At 44.8% G+C, this 24,602-nt stretch overlaps 1 protein-coding gene across 2 annotated transcripts in view; it reads right to left on the bottom strand.

Annotated features, from left to right (window-relative positions):
• Positions 1-10,398: 10,398 nt before the first annotated feature.
• Positions 10,399-24,602, bottom strand: part of KIAA1958 (KIAA1958 ortholog) — a 113,699-nt gene continuing 99,495 nt past the window's right edge. For both annotated transcript variants that reach the window (XM_075128858.1, XM_075128857.1), the window contains 2 exons: positions 15,294-15,466; positions 10,399-13,261 (listed from right to left, as the gene is read on the bottom strand). In XM_075128858.1, coding sequence (XP_074984959.1) covers positions 12,449-13,261; positions 15,294-15,466 — 986 coding nt within the window. In that variant the 3' untranslated portion in view covers positions 10,399-12,448. The remainder of the gene's footprint in view (positions 13,262-15,293; positions 15,467-24,602) is intronic.

Genomic DNA, 24,602 nt, shown 5'->3' with positions numbered 1-24,602 from the left:
TCCCTGCAACCAAGAGGGCAAATCATTTTGCTGCAAGCGGGAAACAGCGACGTCTCACCCACTCCATGCAGTTAGTTCTGCATGGAGCTGGGAAGGTGGCTCTGTGGAGCAGGTTTGTGTGTGCAGCAGAATCCCGACCGCTTTTCACTAGCGCGAGCAAGCGGCGTGAATTCTCGAGCACAAACCGAAAGGTCTCCCAAAGCTGAGGAAGAAGAAAGTGCAGGAACAGGCAGCACTGGGACTGCCTTAGCAACCAGAATGATACAGCCACAAGTCCTCGTTCCAGATGGCAGATGTTATCAGGGTCGCTGACCCCACACGGGCTCTCCGAGTGGAGCAGAATCAATCACTCAGACTTGACTTTAGGAGAAGACAGGATGTCTGCTGCTGACTGTCAGAAAAAGCGTTTGGAAAATGTTGGTCTATCTGCTGTATGACATCTCCGAATGGGCAGAAAGCACTCCCCTAGCAAGCCCTGGTTAGGGAACGGTGACTGCCGGCTCGGCCAGTTCATGTGCCTAAAGAATTAACAGGCCACGTACATCAACCCAACATTTAGAGCTATATACATGTCGAAGCAAAGTATCTGGACCTCAGTTCCTCCTGCACTCATCTGTTAAGAAGTGAGAGAAGAAGGTGACAGTGTTTGCTACCACAGGACCATGTCTACACTAAACTTTCCTCTCCCTAAAGTTTCCCATCATTGTTACCAACTGAGCTCTAGTGTAGACAAGGTGCTGGGTGCAATTTAACCATTGTGTCATGTAAAGCTGCTCAGAGCAGGTCAAGACCAGCCGCGTGGTTAGAACACCCGTGGCTGCTAACACTGGATCTACACCAGTGCTCCCACTGCGGCTGCTATTGGCAAGAGACATTAGGGAAAGAAGGCTAGTGTAGACAAGGCCTAGGTGACACACAGCAGTGTGAGGAATGCAGCTCCCTGTGTAGATTTCGGAGATGCTATTAGCTGCTAAAGAACAAACATATCATGTGACGGGGGCCAGGAAATGAAGACCTGTATTACACCTCTGAGCATTCTTTTCCAGTAAATCCTTGCTTCTGAGAAGTGAAAGAGATGCCAGCTTCCAATAACAAGAGTTATTCACCATTCCCCCCTGCCCCCCCCCCCGATTCCTTTACTGGAGAAAAATCTCCCTTGACATTTGATTAATAAGCAAATACTAAGGCCGCTTACATGCTCTGTCATTCATTTTCTGCCAGCTACTATTACTCAGCAGTGTTTCTGTTTTGGGGTAAGTAGCATGGATTTTTTTGTTAACGGTAGCAACATAACTTTAGTATGGGACATGACCTGGACTCACCATTTGTCTTGAGGCCACAATGAATGTCTCTCTCCGATTTGATTTCTTTCAAAGCACGTCCTCGTATCGAAAAAGGTTGCACGTTGGATTCTGGCGTGATAGATGCTCACAGACCCACTGTTTAATTTGTGCCAGGGCTGAGCTCCAGCAGCTCTAGACTTGGCAGTTCAGAGCCCTGGCACGTCTGGGCTTGCCAGTTCTGAAAGTTTAAAAAAAAAAAATTGCTTGAGCCCCGGCACCTCGTTGCAAATTACAAATTAAGCGTTGCACGGACCCAAGCCACAGAAGTTTAGAGCTAAGTGCAAGCTTCCAGGGTTTGGATCTGAGGTTTTGGTTCAGTTTTGTCCCTCCTGAAAGGTCAGGGATTGGGGAAAAGGAAAAAAAAGGGAAAGGGTGGGATACTTTTCTGAATTTTGATGATAACCCACTGGTCTACTCACACGCAGTGCCAGAGCAAGTTGCAACTCACAGTAAATTGTCCAGCTCTTCATAATGTGAGCATCCCTCTGCTTTTCAGTATGTTTTAATCAGCAGCAAAATAGTTAACTTATCATTCGACTTCAGAATCAACATCCTGCTCAGATGAATACTATCAGTTCATGCCTTTCAGAGCTACTCTTTCAGGCTCTCTGCAGACTCAGGCAGCCATAGCTGCTTTGTTTGGCACTCTTTGCAACCGTAAGAGCTAGAGACTAGCTTTTTCTAAAGTGCAAACAGATTCTGGAGCACAAGCTGAAGCACCAAGGGAAAAGCACTGGTTTGCCAACTCAGTGTCAGCTGGCCCAATTCAACCCACAGTTAAAATGGCTGACACGACATGGCAGCAGTCATTCAAAGTATCACCCAAATCCTGCCAGCCCCTGCTGGCTGTCCTACATGCAACTTTCCCCCAACCTCAGCTCTAAGACTTGCACAACTGATAGCCTATCTCGGAGGCCAGGGCCGTCCTTACCCGTACGCAAAGTACGCAAGTGCAAAGGGCACCAGGAAATTTGGGGCACCAAATGTCCTGGTGCCCTACGCAGCTGTGCGCTGCTCCAGCCCCTGCTCCAGCTCTTCCACATGGTCCCCGCCCCTGCTCCGCCCCAGTCCCGCCCCCCACTCTACCCCTTCCCCTGAGGACTGCAGCAGGGGTCGGGCCTGCTCTGTGCTCACAGGGCGGCGAGAAGTGGGGTGACCTGGCCCCAGCCCGCTCCGCTCTGCTGGCTCGTGCTGGGGGGCAGTTTCCCCCCTGCCCCCCAAGCCTGCTCCTGCCCCGCCCCCTCGGAGGCCTGGGGCCAGCCCGCCCCCCCACGGGGGGGCTGTGTAGAGCACCAAAATGGCTAGGGACGGCCCTGTCGGAGGCTGTATTCTTGCCACCAATGCCTGCCTCATCGCTCTCACCACTTCCGTCTCTTCTCTCCCTCTGTCACAACCTCGGCTCCAGATTCCCCTCCACCCGTTCTCACCGGCTGATTCTCCTTCCTGCCATCCTGGCCCCGGAGCCCATACACCCATTCCTTCCTGCTACTTCAGGCCCTGCTCCGGACACTTTCCCCTGCCCCTTTTCAGCTTCCAGCCACATCCCCCCACCTCCCATTGCTTGGCTCCCTCCCTGTCAGAAGTCAATGACCATTGGCTATCAGCCAACATATCCCCAAACAATGGTGGTACGGCATCCCTAATCCATGGCACAGCCATCTGTGTGAGCACGAATCAGGAGTAGAAACCCAGAGAATATTTGTGATACAGGGCAGCAGTGCCCATTCATCAACCTGACCTCCCCGGGTCAGAGCCGGATGCCCCTGTACTCAAGCCAGGTTACGTTTAATCCTATATCGATGCACCGCAGTACACTGTAGTGACACAGATGATAACATCAAAGAGCAGACTCTGGAGTTGGCGTCGGGTGTAGCTCAACAGGAAAAGAACTGCAGCGAACCCACTCACTGACTAAGCCATCAGCAAAGGTCTCTCTTTATATATCTGCAGCTCATGCAGCCCACAAGGAAAGGGAATGCTGTGCATCAACAAAGCTCTGACTGACTTTCGAGCCCAGCCCTCCTCCATCAGAAGGACAGCAGGCTCAAAGAAGGGCCTAAGGGTTGAGGTGTAAAGTGTGGGGAAACAGAGGATGGGTGTGTAGGTTTTGTACAGGGATACAGGAGAATCCTAGTGGTTAAAACTCTTGACTGCCTTTCCGCAAGAGCAGAATTCTGTCTCTAATTACCCCCCAAAGGCTGACTTTTCCCCCTTAGGCACTCTGGGAATACACAGATAACCTGTGAATGGTTTAAAGCAACAGATTTATCCAAAACCACATAGAACCATTAAATTACACCACGTAGTATCCCTAGCATCTTTCAGTTTGTGTTCGTATCAGTGATGGGGGGAACTGAGAGAGACCTGGAACCTACACAAGGATTCTTCAAACCCCAAATCATATTGTGTTGTCCTACTTCACCTCTTCTCCCCTTCCCCTCCAGAAGGGGTGAGTGTCTGGTGATGGAGGCTGGCCTGTGGGCAGGCAGGCCTCTTCTCCTGACAGCCCCACACTCTCACACTTTCCCACCTGACATAGTTAGGTTGAGCTCTTCTCCTTTAGTCAGAGCCTGCTTTGATTTCCTCTGGCTGTTTTAGATGCCTAGAATTAGACTTGACTCCAGTCCATCCTGAGACAAACCTGCTTCAATCTGGCTTAGCTTCCCGCTAGCCGTTGCTGTACTTCCAGTACGTTAGATAAAGATAAGGCTGGTCAGAACCATAGTGCTTGATAACACATTCTTTTACTGCTTTCCACACTAAGGGGTCCATTCTCCTGAGATCAGAGGAGATCGATGGAAGTGAAATCAACGGGGCTACACCGCAGTGGTGAAATAGATCCTTCATTTTCCCTTTGCTTGTTTTTTTCTCACCAGGTGTGTTTTAGTTGTTTTGCATGGGGAAAAAATAAGAAAAAGATTATTACAAACAAAATGAGTGAGTTGAATCTGGCCCACTGACTTCAGTCCTGTTAACACCACTGTGGCTTTCCTTTTAAAACACTTACCTCTGGTATGATTCACTTTTGCTTTGGAAGGAAGGTTTGGAAGTCACTGGAGAGGCGACTGAGAGTCCTGATTTTATATCAGACGTTTATTTCAAAAGGGAAAAGTTAACGAGACATTAAACCTTCCCTTAACCCATGTTATAGTGTGTACTCCAGCCAAGGGAGGCAGGTGTCTGTTTCAAAACACGCTTCAGAAATGTGTGGATAAACAAGTTTTTGACAGAACTTGGATTTTGGTCACTTTATATTAAGGTTCTGTTTACAAAAAGTTATTACATATGATTAATAGATGTTTTAGGAGTGTTAAAGACATGACAATATGTATTCTAGATTGTTATAAGCGTATCAGTAGAAGATGTAGTAAATGGCTATATGCCATTGTAATAAGCCACCTATTGACCTGTTGGGCTCTATAACAATTGATTAATCATTTATTAATACACCGATTCATCATTTATTAATTTATAGCGAGAGCTGGATTTAACTTGGAAATATGTATTCTTATGCAGAGCTAAGTTTTACCTTGGCACACTCATATAGAACACCCCCATTGACAAATCCAAAGACAAAATCTGGTTCACAGTCCTCGTACTGACAGACATGCAGTAACCCACGCTTTTAACTCAATAGCTTGGATGATGCCTCCACCATAAATCCATTTAAAAAACTTTTTATTGTTTTATTTTTCACCAAGCTGGATAAAGTGATTAAGTATCATTTACCAGAACTGAAACATACCTTCTTGCAAACCTGCTTACCTAGAGACTGTGTAGAAATAGGTTGCAGATATGATGATACATTCATACACACATCAGGAGTCAGTATATGTGCAGAGGAGAAAGATCAAAGCAATACAAGGAAAGCATTCTGGATGTTAATTGATTGCCTGTTGCACTCTGAAGTAGTACTGGGAAGATTTCCAGTGCATTAAAAAGGAAAGCAATGACTATGTCACTTTCTACATTATTTTGTAAAATACATGCAGAGTAAATAAAAGCATTAGAATATTCTTGGTCAATATGCTGGGGCTGTTTAAGAGAAAAAACCTCCCTTTATTAAACAGATTTATTCCTTAACAAAATTCCTTAACAAAATCATTGTTAATAACTATAATATTTGAGGCCACCTATCACTTTGGCTCTTACATTCTTTTGAGTGAGAGAGAGAGAATGAATCACACAGAAAGCAAATACCAGGGGCTGGGGGGATTTGTGCATGGAAATTCTTCCTTACATTATGGAATATCTCTGAAAAAAGAGGACAAATGTGCTCCAGAAAGAAAAATATAAACTACTCAGTGTTTTATTACTAGATTAAAAGGAAACGGTTGAGTGCTACTGAAAATAAAAAGTATGTTAAACTCTTCCTGTTACTTTAATTTGCAATCAGCGGGTAAGGCCCGGACTCCTGGACATGAATATTTGAAAGATGTTGTTCATATAGAATATTTTGCTAACTGACCCCCTCTGGAGCTGTGATTGACAAAGAGATTCAGCCAATCATCTCCTTCCCCACACTTGCTATACTCCCAACCTGCTCCAAATTCACTTTGTTCCGTTTACACAGAACAGCATCTACTCCATTATACTGATTGCATACAATGAATTTAGAAGTTGTTACTTCTGGTTCCTGGTGATACATACGTATGTACATACGTGTGAGTGAATGTGCCCGCCGTACGCACATTTCCACATTGCTAGGGTCTTGGTATATTGTTAATAGCTTCATTGCCACATGGAAGGATTTGAAGTGTCTAACAGCACAGTGTTTTTCAGAGAATCTTACTAAATAATAATAGAGGCAGAGTGGGTCAGGTAATATCTTTTATTTGACCAACTTCTCTTGGTGGAAGGGACAAGCTTTTGAGCTTCCTAGAGCTTTTCTTCAGATCTGGAGAAGGTATCCAGAGTGCTCTGTGAAGCTTGAAAGGTTGTCCTGTTCACCAGCAGAAATTGCGCCAATGAAAGATATTACCTCATCCACCTTGTCTCTCTCCTATCCTGGGATCAACGCATCTCCTATCCTGGGATTCACTACACTGAACCAGATGCTTTCCTGGCATCATGCCCCTGCACGTCCAACCATCAAAAGGACACTCTTCAAAATGAAAACACTGCAAACAGACAAACACACATTTGGAATAGAGGTAGTGCTCTTATCTGTGTAACATAAATGTTGGCCTAATGCCTTGGCATTGAGGAGTTTAAGAGTCCCTGCATTAAGGATGATGTACTTTGTCATCAGGATTCAGGATTTCCAGAACACGGTGTTGCAAAGGAAGTTAAGCTAATAAACCCAGCTCTGTTTACTATAAAGCACTGAGGTCTATAGTCCCACCTTTACAAGGCAATGAATACGTGTACAAATGGGAGTAGTTCCCAGACTTGGCAAGATTTAAAAAAGTAAATAGTGAGTTTGGATGCCTCCGTATTGGAGGGCCCAACTTGAGACATTTGAAAGGGCCCTGAATACCCACCCTCTGAAAATCAGGCCCCTGTGGGTGTGTCAAGATGATCCCCCAAAACCCAGCCCTCTCACTAGTCACTCATGACCAGGGCCCTATGAAATTCACAGTCCATTTTGGTCAATTTCACAGTCCTAAGAATTTTAAAATAGTAAATTTCATGATTTTTAGATATTTAAATCTGAAATGTCAGGGTGTTGTATCTGTAGGGGTCCTGACCCGAAATGGGCTACTGATGGTGGCACCGTCTTCAGAGCTGGGTGGCCAAAGAGCAGCGGCAGCCGGCCGGGAGCCCAGCTCTGAAGGCAGAGCCACCGCCAGCAGCCGCGCAGAAGTGAGGGCGGCCGGGCGCCACTCTCCAGCTGCCCAGCTCTGAAGGTAGCACAGAAGCCAGGGTGGTAATACTGTGACCCCACCCCCGCCACCAGTAACCTTGCAACCCCCCACAAACCCCTTTTGGGTTGGACCCCCAGTTTGGGAACCGCTGGTCTCCCCCATACAATCTGTATAGTATAGGGTAAAAGAACAAAAAAGACCAGATTTCACACGGGAGACCAGATTTCGTGGTCCACAACGCCTTTTTCACGGCTGTGAATTTGGTAGGGTCCTGCTAAAGACCTTTGAAAACCTTGACCATGGTGCACAGCACAGCAAGATAAAGATACGATCCTTAGGTAATGAAGACAATTGATCTGGGAGAGGGAAAATGCAGGGGGGGAGGGGGAGATCTCTGAAAATTTCCATTTTTAAAGCACAACATAGTAAATAGTGCAGTGGCCATCGTTCAAAAGTCAGCCTTTGCCAAGTATTGCAATACAGTGATATAAGAGGAATTTGAATGGAACCCCTCTATATGGAACCATAAGAAATATACATTTAAAGTATTTATACCTCACTTTTTCCGAAGGGTGTCTGCACTATCAGTGTTCTGAACAGGGATAGAGCAGAACCCAAGATGGAGGTGAACAAGCCCTTTGGAAACATAAAACACAGGGTCTGATTCCCCACTGTGCCCCATGATGGCTGCTGGAAGGGCCAGTTGGGGCTCTTGGCAGGAAATATAAATTGGAGCAGCTTCAGGCCATCATAATTAGTGCCAGGGACTGGAGTGGCATCCAGGCAGCCTCAGGAAGGCAGGAGTGCAAAAAGATGGTGTCAAGCCGGCTTCGTTCCACTCCAGTTGCACTAAGTGCTCCTCAGCAGCAGCTCAGGACCAGCGCCACCATCTCAAAATAATGGGGCTTTTGGGTGGTAATTCCCCTCATGGCCTGCTCTGCAGTCCTTGCTCTGGCGAAACTCCCAAACAGATGATGCACAAATGCAACTTGTCACCATAGCTCGGCCACACAGTTAAATAAACAGATGCAATCTCCTCTGGTAACATCCCAGTGCTTTCCAGTTCATTAATGCTTATGGTCTAGAATGATGGGGGGGAGGGATAGCTCAGTAGTTTGTGCATTGGCCTGCTAAACCCAGGGTTGTGAGTTCAATCCTTGAGGGGGCCATTTAGGGATCTGGAGCAAAAATTGGGGATTGGCCCTGCTTTGAGCAGGGGCTTGGACTAGATGACCTCCTGAGGTCCCTTCCAACCCTGATATTCTATGATGCTGCCTTCCTGATACACTCAGAGGACTCCCAGTGAAGTTCTGTTCAGAAGTGTAACTTGGTGAATGCAAGATTGATTGCATAGCCCAGGGGATAGGGCAGTAGACTTGGATTCAGGAGACCTGGATGCTATTCCCCCCAACCTGCTGTGTGACCCTGGGGAAGTCTGTTCAGATCTTTGTGCCTTTTTAACTTCTCATTTCTTGTCTATTTCAATTGTAAGCCCTTTGCGACATGGATTGTGTATGGGCGCTGCCCAGCGCAATGTGACCCTGATCTCAGATGAGGCCTCTAGATACCAGTATAATGCAGAAACAGTAACCTGAGCCTATCTTTGATGCTTTTAAAAATCCAGTTTACTCAGATAAGTAACAATGGCTCCAGTATCATTAATGCTAAAAGTTAAAAGACAAAATGAAGATCTTTTACTGACTGTACCACAGAGAAAGTTTAGGGAATAAACAAATAATTTTTTAAAAAACTGATCATTAAACGATCAAATGTTGTTCTCTACTTCAAAAAAAAATTAGATTCTGAAATATTTAGTCCCATCTCACATTTTGCAAAGATGAATATTGCTTTTATTTCAGAGCAAACACTGATTATAAATCAGAACAGCGCCACCAAATTATTGAACTTAAGAACAGTTTAAAAAAAAGACATTGTTAAACAGGATCAAGACAGACTTTCCTTCACAAAAGCATTAGGTGTTATTTTTTTCAGCTCATAGGGTAGCGTCTTTTCACCCAATCCCTAGAAAAAGCTTTGTGGTACACAGTGTGCATTACGGGTATCCTGTGAAGTATCAGGTATCAGATTGATAGGCCAAATGCAGGATAACAAGCTGGCTGATTCTATGCCTGTCTGAGCTTGTCTAGCATCTGCTGCCCTTCGGTGCTCTATTTGCTTTTCAAATGCAGATAATACCAATGTTTGCAAAACATGGAAAGCTCATCTTCACTGCTAGCAGATCAGGAATAGGATAAATGCTTTCCTTGGATAATATAGATTCACATGTTAGGACAGAGGGGCACCATTTAATTCAAATTATGGCTATTAATACCATGAAAAAAATTTTGGGGCGTGGGAGGGAATCTATACTAGTACTAAAAAAAAAATCTTATTTGCACTAATCACTTCTTAAAGCAAAGAAGTAGGATTTTTCCTCACTGTAAAGTATTTTATCAGATAATACTTGTGAATTAGTTTCTCCTTGTAGAGAGAGTTCTGGAATACAATAATGAAATGCAATTGTTCTATCCGAATAGAGTTCAGAAGGGAATTAACGAAATTTTAGCCAAATTCTGCTATAAGCAGTCACATTTAGCTTCGTGCCTAGTGCCCCTTTGTGCATTTGGAAATCTCTCCCCTAATATTTTTAATAGTGATGCCCTCTCCCAATGTCTGATCCTGGAAATTACTTAGCAACATCAAGTCCCAAGGGAGCTGCCGAAGTTCAGGATCTCTGAAGATTAGGCCACATATTTAGGTGCCAACTGTGGATTTAAAAGCCTGACTTTATGCATCTGGGTTTGGAAATTTTTGTCATTAAAATTGACACGTCCAAGACTAAATTCTTCACAGCCCTGCCGCTTGGGCTGCCATTTATACCTGGGCAGAGGTATACTACTAACCAGCAAATGCTGCTAATCTGTCAGCATTTTGCACTGACTTTGCAGAGGTGTAAATGACTGCACAAAGGTGCAAGGCAGACGTGAGAGCCGAAATAAATAATCTCTTTAAAAGGAAAACTAACCATACTATGTAAATATAGCTTTTGCTTTTCTGTCAGTAATGTCCAGTTATTTGCTGGAATGCCTTTGTGATGCTACAGTGTACCGCACATACAGTCTCCTACCTGCCAGTCTCCTACATGAAGATCAACCTCAGAGAACTGACAAAACATTGTTTCAGGATATTCCCTTTACCAGAGTCAGTCAAATAAAGGAAAATGATGTAAACCAAGAAGAGGTAAAGTGTTCAGAGAAATGTATGTTTTCTTTCAGACATCAATACCAACAATTTCAGAAATATACATCAAGCTACATTGTACAGTTCTCTGAAAGAAATACAGCTTAACCAAAGTTCCTAACCCCATAGCTTTCACACTACATTTACTAGGACGGAGTCTGATCATATATACGCATGAGCATCTTCAATTCGCCCTGCCATCAAAGGGGAGTGGAGGGTACTCAGACCCCACAGGATCAGGTCCTTAGTAAGGAAACAAACAGAAGGAGGAAAATAAGCAACACAGCCTGCACAAGGGTCTAGTTGGTAGCTTATGGTGGATATTTCCCTTGCTAATGCTGCTCTGTCTTTCCCGGTCCAGTGACTGACTTTCTTAAAACTAAAGTAATATTTAATGCTGTTCACACACATTTAAAAGACAGAAGTAAAACTATATTTTAGAACTCATGGATAATAAATAGATACTAGAAATCGAGTTCTTGCTAGAAGTATACGAGCAACGTGTGTATGAAGCGTCCAAAAAATAAAGCCTGATTTTATTTCTATATATCTGTATTCACATAACTATGGGTCTTGAGCTATGATTTAAAGGTGTAAAACAATCTTGGTATACAAATGATTGCTTGATGTGTCCCCAGATTCCATAATGATGTCACAGCTTTGTGATACATTGAAAGATGACAGCCTGGTCATTTGTACTAGAACAATGAGCCACGCATGGTAAAACTCCTACTTCCCTAAAATAGGTGCAAGGTCTTCTATGACACATCTTCTTGTGACTTAAGGGCTCGATACACCTCCCATTTCAGTCAATAGAGGTCTTCCGATTGCCTTGAATGGCACTGGATTGAACCCTAAGAGTGTAGACCAAGATTTTACAAAAGTGACTAGTGATTTTGAGAGCCTCAGTGTTTGGGTGCCAAACTTGTGACATTGTAAAGAGATCTGACTTTCAGACAATGCTGAAATCAGGTCCCTTTAGAGTGTCTCAAAAGCAGGGCACCCAAAATCACTAGTTGGCCTTTTTGAAATATTTGGACTTAACTTTTATAAATTAATGATTCAAAAAGCTGTCCCTCAAGGATGCTGTAACCATGTTTGTTTGTTTGTTTGGTAAATCCAGGAATTACCTCTAGTAGTATCTACAGATCCAGTGTAAATTATTGTATATTGGAAAAATATCTATATTCATTATATACCGCCCAGATGGGAAAAATCTAAGAATGGTTCACAAGAAAATAACCTTTGTATGACAACTATGAAAGAAAACATAGGCACTTCTGCTTCAAGAGTTACCAGTCTTTGATAATAGCTCCCTTAATCCAAGCCATACTTGTTAAGGAGAAAAATCCATGATAGCACAGGTCATCCATTGCGTAGGAAATATAGTTCTTAAAACGTGTGTGTACATGAATCTGGTTTCATAAAATTGCCCCAATGGAATGGAAAGCAATGGACAATGGAAAGCAGGTGACAACCACTACAGAGAGCTTCCATAACCCAAGTTCATGCTTTCCAAACGTTGTAACAGAAGAAAGCTGCAGGATCTTCCATCAAGTGATGCTGCTTGCTTTTCAAAGGTAGATTATCCATCAACCAAACAGAAAAGTGTCAAGTGCAATTTTTCCCCAGGAAACATTTAATTTCTCACTCTTTCCACTTTTTAAATTATTATTTAATAGCAACTTAGTTTCTTCACAATGTATTAAAGCTACTGACCTACTGGGAATTTTATTTCTGGACCAGTTTAATGTGGTAGTTGTTGAGAAAAACCTGTGCTAAAAGGCACTGTAATTAACTGATTTCCTCACTCCTGTAGCATTCTTGTATATGCAGCAATATATTGTCTCAATAATAGAATATAATTAACACACATTTGGAAAAGAGCTCAATTTTTCTCAGTAGCAGCTGCTTCGATAAGGATCAAAGCGAGTCATCAGCAGGCCATCATCTTTCTGCTTGTCTATAGAGGTCTGGCTACTGAAATAAGCTCCTTTAGTCCAATGCCCCCTTCGTGTACAACTGACTGAACACATGGATGGTGTTAGAACATGGATGTCAGACTTGTTGATAGGAGTTAAGAGAGCCAAACTTTCTGGAAGCCTGAGTGAATGAAACAAAAGTGAAGTTTTCACAGTGGTCAAGTTTGACTTTTTTAGCCAGCTTTGGGACGACTCCCCTCAGCGAGCGGAGACCCATTCTTTGTTCCTCGTACCACACATTTCCCATGCCGCTAATCTCCTTCCGTGCAGTCAGATAGAAAGGAGACTTTGCTTCCATCTGGGTTGGGGGCCGGTGGATGTACATGTACTTATAAAGGAGGCAGTAGGGACACAGCTTGTGTCCTTTGGAGTGCTCATGGTATATCTGGCCATAACACACTTTGTTAGAGCTCACCCTGTGTTCTCGTTTCACGCTGTCCGTTCGGGCAAAAAAGGGCCTGTTTTGTGAATCTTTGAGTAATTCAATGTCCCCGTACATTAAGTCTGCATGCTCCTGCAAAGTCCTCATGTTGAGGTACTGGCTGTTATATTTCACCACTGTGGACAGTAGGGCTACCGGACTCTCATCACCCAAGCATCCTGTTTTCCACATCTCTTCTTCATCAGACAGGGAAAAATAGACAATGTTTCGAGAGCGAGCACCAGACATCCCAGCCTTGCTGAGCACCCGGAGTTTCTCCTTCAACTTTTTGGTGGAGGATGTGAAGGTGCTGCTGGTGATGGAAAATCCCACCCCAGCGTTCTTCAGAATCCGGTCCAGGCCTCGGCGGATAGCATGCAAGGACGTGGCTAGGAAGTCCGAACCATCCGTTTTCTTCACCGTAATGTAGAAGTCCTCAAGGAGTTCATTCAGCTTTGAGGCTGGAATCTGGAACAAGAGAAATGCAAATGTCAGTGTTACTACATGCATGGGATAAAATTCTTTATTAGCGACAAGCCTGCACTGACAAGTTTGGATCTAGATCCAAATTTTCCCAAACCGCAGTGATGTTCACACCTAGGGCTTAGGTCTGTCTCATGACAGATATTGAGCAGCAGTGAACTTCGGTTTCAAATTTCTCCAAAATGTATCACTTTTCAGATCCAGGGTTGTGGCTCGGGTCCATTTCTATTCTATCTCTGTCATAGGTCAGCCTGCTTGTGGATGGTGAAAGATGCTACTAAGTGGGAAGACCCAAGTTCCAGATCTTTTCACGCTCTGCACAGAGGAAAGGTGCAAGATGCAACATGCTCCCGTCTTCCCAAAAAGAATGTAGTAACCTTGCAGGTTTGGAAGAAGGGTGCATATTTGTGTAACTACAAAGAGAATGCAATGTATATGGCTGCTGTACTGACTGGAATGGGAAATATAGCTGTATGGAGAAAAAAAGGCAGCCTGGAATAAAAGGGTTGAGCACTCCTCTGCTAGGACACTGCTTTGCAGAGACGAGGACCCCACTGGTATTAGGGGACCAGGATTAATGAAAGGTGAGAGAGATGACACATTCTGATGCTTAGGGTGGGGCCCTTTCCACCACAACACCAACCCCCACATTTTAAGAAATGGAGGGTGAAATCCTGGCCCCACTGAAGTCAATGGGAGTTTTGCCGTTGACTTCACTGGGATCAGGATTTCACCTAATATGAATATAGTCTGATGCATGGAGTACAGTGCATGCCTTATATTCTGTACTTTTCCCTTTTAAGCTCTAGCCAGGGAAACTTTCCGTTCCTCCTTTTCCCTGAGATATACTTACAGCCTCTATAAATCTCATAATTAAAGGAAAGCATTAAGCTGGTTATAATGAGATGCTTGCGATAACAGGAGGGATGGAGGACAATATCGCCTTTGATTCCCAGAGTCTGAGAATTAAAAAGCATTCAGGGACCCTTTGTCTGTAATCACAAGCACTTATCTGGGCCATTTGTATGTCATACTTGCCCTGCAATCAGACTTTGTTAACCTGCACAGGTTTATTTTGGCGCTCTCATTTCTGCTTCTGGATTACAAACACATCTGTAAATTATGAAAACAGATGCAAGTCCAAGTGGCAACAGCCTTCTTAAAATGGACACCTTCGAAACTGAAAACAAAAATACTTCCTGACATTACAGGTCGTAGTGGGACAAGCAGTCCTTGGTGTTCTAATGTTGTATCACATCGTTGGGACTCGACCGACATTCCTTAGATGCCCAGCATGCACTGTCGTTAATCTCACTAACACAAGAAACCCTTCCCTTAACCAGCAGGCTGCCTGATGCACACAGCGTCTAGGATCTCTATTGCATCAGTTGTAAGGATGTCTCGACTCTGCACCCTTGTGTGCTGAGTGCTGGTATCTAACGTCCCTGTTACTGCTTTGGTCATAGAGTAGATTTTTATCACTGTTGCAGGGTTATTTTTATTTTTTTCCTGTATTACTTCAGACAAGACAAATTCTTAGGCTCCACTGTAGCAGAGTACATGCTTAACTTGAAACATCTAAGTAGAACTACAGACTTAAAGTTAAGCACATGCTTAAGCGCTTGCTGGACTGGGGCTTTAGTACCTGACCCCTAGAGAGAAATAAGGCCCCTTAGATAAAAAGTGTGTTCTTTGGGCAAGGACATGAATATCCTGCCATTTCTGGGCTGCCAGCGCAGGGGCCGTGGTTGGGCAAAATGTGGGTGTGGCCAGAACTCCCCTGTACCTAGCTTGTCCCTGGCTGATGGAACAGCCCCACGGGGCAGGAGGCAAAAAGGTGTAAATTAGAGAAGACTGCAGACTTCTTCTGGGGGCTGGGTTGGTCCCTGGCTAATATTGGGATCATGGGAGCATAAAGGAGGTTTAAATCCTCACCTTTACCCAGCCGTGTCTCTCCCATTCGTGGGTCAGCTGGCCTTGACCAGAGGAGCGGTCTCAAGGCGTTCTCGGTGCTTACCTTAGTGATGTCCATGCAGTCTTTAAGTCCTTTTGTCACACACCAGTACCGCCACACGTTCAGGGCGTACAGAGTAGCTTTTGTAGTGTTTGGGCTTACAGCACTGAGACACAGATACTTTAGGCCATCGTCGCAATTAAAGACAGGAAACTTGTTGAGCTTCGTCGAGTACGCTAGAAAACAAACAGAGGCAGGGATCAAAACAACGTACCCTTGTGGGACTCTTTAGTTAATCAGGTTTAGAGCCACTTGGAACTGTTTACATGGGCCCGAGTAGAAATACTGAGAGGTGAAGTCCCGAAAACGGCGAAGTCCCATGAAGCTATTCAAGCACTTTCACTGGAACTCTAGAATGTGGAATAGTGTTTCCAATATGGGATCATCTTGAGGTTGCCCCAGAACTAAATTTGTTTTGCTAAATATAGTAAATGATACTGATAGGGCGATGCAGAACCTTTTGCCGGGGGGACAGGTGCAATGAGGGGAAAAAACAGTGGGAAGAAACATCAAGGATTTGCCTTAATGAACTACCTAAGCTGTTAAAAAGAAATGCTCCATTGCACACTGGTCCTGATTCTCCACTGCCTGGCGCATTGGGCAGTCAGGCATACCTGTGCAAACTGGATGTGAAACGCTACTCAGTCGGAATTCTCCTCTCTCTCCCACCATGGGGCTTTCTACCCGCTTTGCACTCAGTGCAAACAGTGCCGGATCAGGCCCAGAGACGTAGTGAAGCCAACAGAGGCAGCTGTCAGAGATGGCGTTAGCTGATGTGAGGCCAGGATTACAGGGAAGACACTTGGTGCTCGTTTCTTAAATTCTCCTCAGCAGCACAGACGGGAACTGAATGGAGCAGATTGATGAAGGACCCTATTGTAGGTATTTAAGCCCTTGCTATCTCTTATGAAAAGAGTAATGCATTTTTATGATACCACTATCATTTTATTACATCCTCTATATTTAAGTGTACTTTTTATGGGCCCGAAGCCAGTTTATGTGGCAGCCAAGGCCAACGTAAGCCCCAACAGGCTGCTAAAGTCATCTGTGCGCCCAGTTGGCTGCTCGGCAGGTCTGCCAGCCGGGGTGGCAGATGAAGGGGAGGGGAGCCACATCCCAGAATTGTGAGAACTCGTGGAAAGGGGCTCCCCTCAGAAGCAGCCCGATATACCTCCCCAGCTCCCCTGGCCCCAACACTGCCGCCACAGAGGGTGCAGAAGTTACTGCAGCTCTAGGGTTCTGGTAATCACTGCACATCCCCAGCAGGGAAGGAGGGGAGAAGGTTCCCAGCCTCTTTAAATAACAATGAGATTGTCCTATGGGCGAGAGGGGGTGTCGCTAAGGGGCTTTCCCCTCCAGGTCTCATGGGGCAGCTTGAGAGCCCGCATCTCTGCTTCCACAATGCCCCATGCATTTTCCCCCCAGCTATAAGTCAGCCAGGAAGGATCCTGGCTCTAAAGGGATGCTGGATGCCCAGGGCCTCCCCGCCATCATTTCCCAGTGCCTGATGACTGAACATGGCAACTGCGCTGTGAGTCCGCTCCTGGGAATGGTGTGTAGTTGGGGTGGGGGCCATGTAAGCTTTATGCAGGGAGGTAGAAGTGTGGTGCCCCCCTCCAACCCACAGGCTCCATCTAAGCATCTGGCTTGCACACTGTTGGGACCAAGGCTAGGCCTTAGAACACTCTTCATGCCCTTGGCATGGGATTTTCAAAAGCATCCAGTGCTGGCCGACCCCTGCTCCCATTCAAGTCAAAGGTTTGCCCCAGTCGCTAGGCAAGGCAAAATATGCAGTGTCTGTAGATGCTTCAGGAATATCTGCACTGCAATAAAAGACCCTTGCCAGCGCGCCTCAGTGCCTGGATCAATTGACTCGCGCTCACAGGGTTAAAAAGAGCTGTGTTGAGACCCTCCCCATCAGGGGGTTTCACGCCAGGCCTCCAGCGTGAGCCCGGATGTCTACACTGCTATTTTTAGCCCTGGCACCCACGTTAATTGACCAGTTGGGCTCTGAGCCTCATCGCCGCAGGTCTTTTATTGCAAGGTAGATGTACCCTTAGAAAGATCTCAAAAATTGACGACCCAACCTCAAACCCTTTATACAATCAGTGAGCGTTTGGAGGGTTTTTATGGGTAAGAATATTGTGACTTTTACTCTTGCACAAGATATGATGGAACCACCCGGGAACAAATAACTGTGTTTACTGACTATAAACAAGGCCTACCTACATATACGTGCTGTTGCTCGCCTTGGCTTCTAGAACACAGAGAGCATGGTCAGTGCCCCTAGAGGGCTTACAAACTATTTAAAGGGATACTGTCCTCTTTCTATATACTACAGCTATTAAATAAACATACAAAGGACTTCTGAAAACAGCTGGCTATTCTCCTTTTGATCGGAAAGGCAATTTTCAGGCAGCATAGGATTCACTATCAGCAAGAAGAAAAGGCAGACTTGTGGCACCTTAGAGACTAACCAATTTATTTGAGCATAAGCTTTCGTGAGCTACAGCTCACTTCATCGGATGCATACTGTGGAAAGTGTAGAAGATCTTTTTATATACACACAAAGCATGAAAAAATACCTCCTCCCACCCCACTCTCCTGCTGGTAATAGCTTATCTAAAGTGATCACTCTCCTTACAATGTGTATGATAATCAAGGTGGGCCATTTCCAACACAAATCCAGGTTTTCTCACCCCCCCCCCCCCCCCAACTCACTCTCCTGCTGGTAATACCTTATCCAAAGTGACCACTCTCCTTACACTGTGTATGATAATCAAGGTGGGCCATTTCCAGCACAAATCCAGGGTTTAACAAGAACGTCTGGGGGGGGGAGGTAGGAAAAAACAAGGGGAAATAGGCTACCTTGCATAATGACTAAGCCACTCCCAGTCTCTATTCAAGCCTAAGTTAATTGTGATGATGTCCCCTGGCCTGTCTCCCAAGATTTGTGAGAGTGTTGGGTCATCCTTCAGGATAGGTTGTAGATCCTTAATGCGTTGGAGGGGTTTTAGTTGGGGGCTGAAGGTGACGGCTAGTGGCATTCTGTTATTTTCTTTGTTAGGCCTGTCCTGTAGTAGGTGACTTCTGGGAACTCTTCTGGCTCTATCAATCTGTTTCTTCACTTACGCAGGTGGGTATTGTAGTTGTAAGAATGCTTGATAGAGATCTTGTAGGTGTCTGTCTCTGTCTGAGGGGTTGGAGCAAATGCGGTTGTATCGAAGAGCTTGGCTGTAGACGATGGATCGTGTGGTGTGGTCCATCCCACCATCAACCTCAGCCTGGTCCAGTCCACACAAGAGATCCACTTCCTGGACACTACAGTGCTAATAAACGATGGTCACATAAACACCACCCTATACCAGAAACCTACTGACCGCTATTCCTACCTACATGCCTCCAGCTTTCACCCTGACCACACCACACAATCCATCGTCTACAGCCAAGCTCTTCGATACAACCGCATTTGCTCCAACCCCTCAGACAGAGACAGAAAGCCCAGTTGCCAACTGTGCCCTACCTACCTACCTACCTATTCCTACCTACATGCCTCCAGCTTTCACCCTGACCACACCACACGATCCATCGTCTACAGCCAAGCTCTTCGATACAACCGCATTTGCTCCAACCCCTCAGACAGAGACAGAAAGCCCGTTGCCAACTGTGCCTACATATCTATTCGGGGGACACCATCACAGGGCCTAATCACATCAGCCACACTATCAGAGGCTCGTTCACCTGCACATCCACCAATGTGATATATGCCATCATGTGCCAGCAGTGCCCCTCTGCCATGTACATTGGTCAAACTGGACAGTCTCTACGTAAAAGAGTAAATGGACACAAATCAGATGTCAAGAATTATAACATTCATAAACCAGTCGGAGAACACTTCAATCTCTTTGGTCACGCAATTACAGACATGAAGGTCGCTATCTTAAAACAAAAAAACTTCAAATCCAGACTCCAGCGAGAAACTGCTGAATTGGAATTCATTTGCAAATTGGATACTATTAATTTAGGCTTAAATAGAGACTGGGAGTGGCTAAGTCATTATGCAAGGTAGCCTATTTCCCCTTGTTTTTTCCTATCCCTCCTCCTCCCCTCCAAGACGTTCTTGTTAAACCCTGGATTTGTGCTGGAAATGGCCCACCTTGATAATTCTACACAATGTAAGGAGAGTGGTCAGTTTGGATGAGCTGTTACTAGCAGGAGAGTGAGTCTGTGTGTGTGGTTTTTGGTAAAAAGGGGGGGGGATGAGAAAACCTGGATTTGTGCTGGAAATGGCCCAACTTGATTATCATACACATTGTAAGGAGAGTGATCACTTTAGATAAACTATTACCAGCAGGAGAGTAGGGTGGGAGGAGGTATTTTTTCATGCTTTGTGTGTATATAAAAAGATCTTCTACACTTTCCCCAGTATGCATCCAATGAAGTGAGCTCTAGCTCACGAAAGCTTATGCTCAAATAAATTTGTTAGTCTCTAAGGTGCCACAAATCTGCCTTTTCTTTTTGCGAATACACACTAACACGGCTGCTACTCTGAAAACTATCAGCAAAAATGTTCACGTCAAACAATTCAGAAGGCATGAGGTTCCCATGTTCCTCTGTTTGCAATCAAATTTTTGCAAGGTTTGGCTGCCTAATTACTTGCTCACTATTGCATGTGACATTCCTGCAGAAGAACATCTGGCAATAGCCAGGAGCATTGGCTGCCCTGGGTTACGATATCACAATGTGAGCTAGGCTGGCCCTGGTAAGTAACTGGATAGGAGATAGCGAAAAAAATCCAGGCTACTGCAGGAAATGTTATGGGTGGCTAGCACTCTTCCCTTTGAAAGTCTGCCTGCAGTACTGAACTAAGCTGTGGCCACTGCCCATTGAGGAGACACCTGCTTGCCTTGTAAACCCTTTGCGTTCACACACCGAGGCTTGCCGAATGCGGCACAAGCCTTGCCAGTACTGCTGTGATTGGCTCATCTCCGAGCGAGGCTTGATACTGTCCACACTGGTTCGTTTCTAACGGGTGCAGATCTAGGACTTGATGCCCCGGCATGTTGGCACTGCTCTGCGCTGCTCCCTGCAGTCAGGAGATCCAGCTCCTCGAGCCTTCCCTCCCAGTGCAGGGGGATCGCTGAGTAGCATCTGGAACCACAGTAGAAGCTCCTATGCCATCCCAGTGCTGGTGTGGAGAGCATGCCTGGGGCATCTCTCACACCCATTGCACTGTGAGTGCAAATTAGAACAGTTGTCAGAGCAGCCCCAGGCCCCTTTGTGGCCCCTCCTCTCAGCTGCATTGATCATGTCTCGGGTCAAGCACGGAAGGGAACTGCAGGCATCGCAGATGCACTCTTCCAGTGGGTCTTCTTGGATGAGTCCCCCATTGCTTTAGCTCACCTTTCAGTGACTCCAGTAGGCAAAGATCCCTCGGTACTTTGTGCCCCTTTCTTCTGGCAACCCTCAGGCAAGCCCTTTCCCTGTATTTGATCCCTTCTGCTTGCCTGAGGCAATTGCTGAGCACACTTAATCAACAGTATCCACTTTGTGCCAAATTTCTGTACAAGCCACCTGCCCCCCTCTGCTTTCCCAGAGTGCCATCTGTGAAGACATCCTCCGGCTGGACTTGACGACCCCTCAAGGTGCCTGCCAGTCCTACATTTCTAGTATTCAGTCACACTGCCAGCTGGTCCAAGGGCTATCACTGGGAGCAGCAACCACTCAGTCCTTTGGAAAACCAGGCCCACTTCTTGTTATTAGCCTAAATATGAGATTTAGGGGGAAGAGCTTCAAAAGTGCCCAAGGGATTTAGGAGCACCACTGTCACTTAAAATCAGTGGAACTTGTGCTCCTAATAGCCACAGGTGCTTTTAAAAATATCCACATAGGAGCCTAACTTTAGATGCACAGATTTGAAAATTGTGGACTACATTTTTGAGACACAGCATCACCGGTGCAGCTTCCTTGAGTCCCAGCAGAAGGCAGACGTCTCTGAGGTACAGGATATAATCTGACAGGTAGTTAAGCACTGGGCCCAAACTTTTCCAAAGTTCCAGTGTGTTCAAGACATCGAGGTTTGGTTCAGGCTCGTCTCTAATATTTTATTATTATTTATTTGTATTGCGGTAGCAACTAAGAGCCCCAATCAGCCCCCACTGTGCTAGGCGCTGAAAAAGCTCATAACAGAAAGACAGCTGTTTTGCAATACTTCAGACAAAACGCTCAATATACTTGTAAGATGTTACTAAATCAAATAAAATCCTCATAACTTTTATTCTACACACAACTCCCCGCTCTCCCCCGGCTTTTTCTTTCGATTGAAGATCCCATATAACTCAGCTTACGTTGTTATTAAAGCTTGAGAACCGAACTAGCTGATTCACAAATTGATAGTTACCATCATCACCGTGGGTAGTTCAGGTATACACAGAAAAAGAGATTGTTTTTAACAAAACAAAACTGAAGTAATAAGATGGCACTGAGGAAGGCAGGTTGCCATCTGGATCAGTGTGTCAGATAAGCATGGGAACAGGAGCCACCGAATATTCAGTTATCTGGGGAACAGATCGTTTTTGTTGTAAATATATTCTACATTTGCATTCTAATCTCCTGTGTTCCAGGAGAAAGCAGTTTACTCCACTAATTCTAGCAATCAGTACTATCTAACACAGCAAGGCAGCATTGGAAAAGACAAGGACCTTGATCCAACACCGCACTCAAACACGGACTTCATTTTAAGTATGTGAGTGTTCCATCCCTGTTCAACACGAGCCTATCCAAAGCCCATTAAAGTCAATGGAAAGATTTCCATTGATTTCCATGGCTTTGGATCAAGACCCAAGACACTTAAGCATGTTTTTAATTTGAAGCACATGCTTAAATCCCAATGAATCATTACAATTAAGCATGTGCTTAAGTGCTTTTTAGAACCGGGCTTAAATCAGAGATGCCCAAGGCTGCCAGGAGACAGTCATTTGCATTTTTCGTCTGTGTAGTGTGTGACAAATCCCCCTTGCTTTTATCATCCCAAAATCCCCTTAACTTCAGGGTATTTATGCACTTGCAAAAATATATCATGCCTAGTCATCAGTCTACAGAGAGTCAAGTTCTAACTGTTTAAAATTATGTATGAACACATTGTAGCGCACATGAAGGATAGCTTTGTGCATGGATAGGAGTCACAACAGTATCTAGACACAACTCATTGTGTGGATGTCAACTCTAAGTTAGACTTTTCAGGTTACATTTTCAAGTTGCTGAGGTGCTTGCCTAAGTTCCATTTTCAAAAGCACTGTGGAGCCTGAGGCAAGCGGCAGACTCATTTGAAAGTGGTCCCTTTTTGTTTGACTCTCTAAGTTGCTCCCGCAATGTCAATATTTTTTTAAGCATGTTGCAAAATCATAGCGAAAATGTACCCGGTGCAAAATCTGCTCACTAGACTTCTGCAATTAAGATGATGATAAAAACAACTAGTGATATTATTTCCTCCCTGTCAAAAATATGTACATGCTCCAAGTCTATCCAACAAGCGCTGTATTGTGTTTTCCGTATACCAGAACTTTAAGTGTCCCTATGGGTCCGATAGCTCTATACTCTCTGCACTGTCCTTGAGGCAGGGGTTATATATTTTTTTATATTTTTTATAATTTTTTATAATAGTTATATTTTTTGTGTTTAAGGTGAGCAAGGACATAGAAATTTGCAAGGAGGGTTAATGAGACACCATCAAAATTGAGAGGCTGAAAATGTGATTTATTTTAATATCTCAGCATCATTCCCACTTCCTAAAAATGTAGTTTTCCTCCAAAAGGAGACCTGCAAGATTCTATGAGCCACTTACTGATCAGTGTGCATGCTGCTCCCTGACATAAAAGGGAGCTCTGTGCACAGAGCAAGAGTGGTAGCTGATCCTGTAATCTGAAATGACTGTCCAGGGCAACCTTATCTGAACAAACAACGACACCCTTTCCATTATTCTCTCCTGGAGAACAGACATATGCAGCTCCCCAAACACAACCCAGCATTGAGAGATGCTTCCAAAAGTGCTCTTAGACGAGAGCTCCATGCTTCCTATATTCCGGAATCTCCTTCCAAATGCTAATGAGTAACACAGAATCTTCCTCAATACCATGTGTCTTATGAGTTGTTTTGTATGGAAAAGAAAGCGAGAAGTCTAGGCCAAAACAAGTATTCTTAACAAACATGTAGAGCTGAGGTGAGTTACAATGCCCCATACAATTCTAACCTCGAGCTACCACTATTTGAGTCTTTGCTCATCTCACGAAGGGACTTTGGTGTGGTTTCTCCGTAGGTTTTTGAGCCATAGCGACGGTCAGTTTCTGCTCCACATTTCAACTCCTACCTGCAGATTTTCCATTAGGTGCCTACTCAGGATTTGGATCTACAAACAGAGAATGTTTACATAAAAAAGGAGGTAACTTCACAGCTCTCTCTCATTCTTTTTTCAAAATATTCTCCCAAACTGCTGCAAGATGACTCACATTGCCAAAAGCTAGCCTTATAACACGTACAAACGCTGGTTTATTCTAAAGAGATATCTCACATGTCTTTCCAGGGACAGCTGCCAAGTTCCACTTGTTTTTGGAATACATTATAAACTAATTTCAAACCCTAGCTCACTAATGTGTGAACTCTTGTCTCTTAAATACATCTGAATAGGCATCGTGCCATAATATCCCTGAGCTACTTCTACATCAATTAACATGTCATTTGTAAACAATGTCTGGATTATGAAATTTCAATAAAAGCATGACAGTGATACGTGTTAGTTGCACAGCTGAAAGATAGAGCAAAGCTTACAAGATCAGTTTCTGGCCAATATTTCTTCCTCAAACATTTAAGGCCCGGTCCTGATCAGCATTTACACAGCTGCATGGCATGTCTAAGTCCCAGAAGGCCAAGTACACTGGCTGCAGTTCACGCTGACCTGTCCCAGGGATGGTCAGCCAAGTGCATAACGGGGGAGGAAGGAACCTGCACTCATTCCACTGTTTGCAGAAGCAGAGATGTTCTGAGTAGGGAGATATGATACAAACTGTCCTGGTCCCTCTTTCTGCCTACTGCTGGAGTCACTGAAGAGGCTTTAAAGCTAACCAGCATTAAAACTAACTTCAAATCAGTTCTTCAATGCATCCCAAGATCACCAGACATTCAGAAGAGATTTCATGGGCTTGGACAAAGGAGCATCACAATGACCCCACAAACTGCCACTGCTCAGCGACATGGTTCCCCATTTAGCAGAGTTTGTCAATTTATGAAGATCCAAAGCTGAGACAAAAGGAGAAAACA

Source organism: Caretta caretta, chromosome 5 (genome assembly GCF_965140235.1).
Source record: "Caretta caretta isolate rCarCar2 chromosome 5, rCarCar1.hap1, whole genome shotgun sequence".
NCBI classification, from domain to species: domain Eukaryota; kingdom Metazoa; phylum Chordata; order Testudines; family Cheloniidae; genus Caretta; species Caretta caretta.
This window is presented reverse-complemented; position numbering and strand designations above follow the sequence as displayed.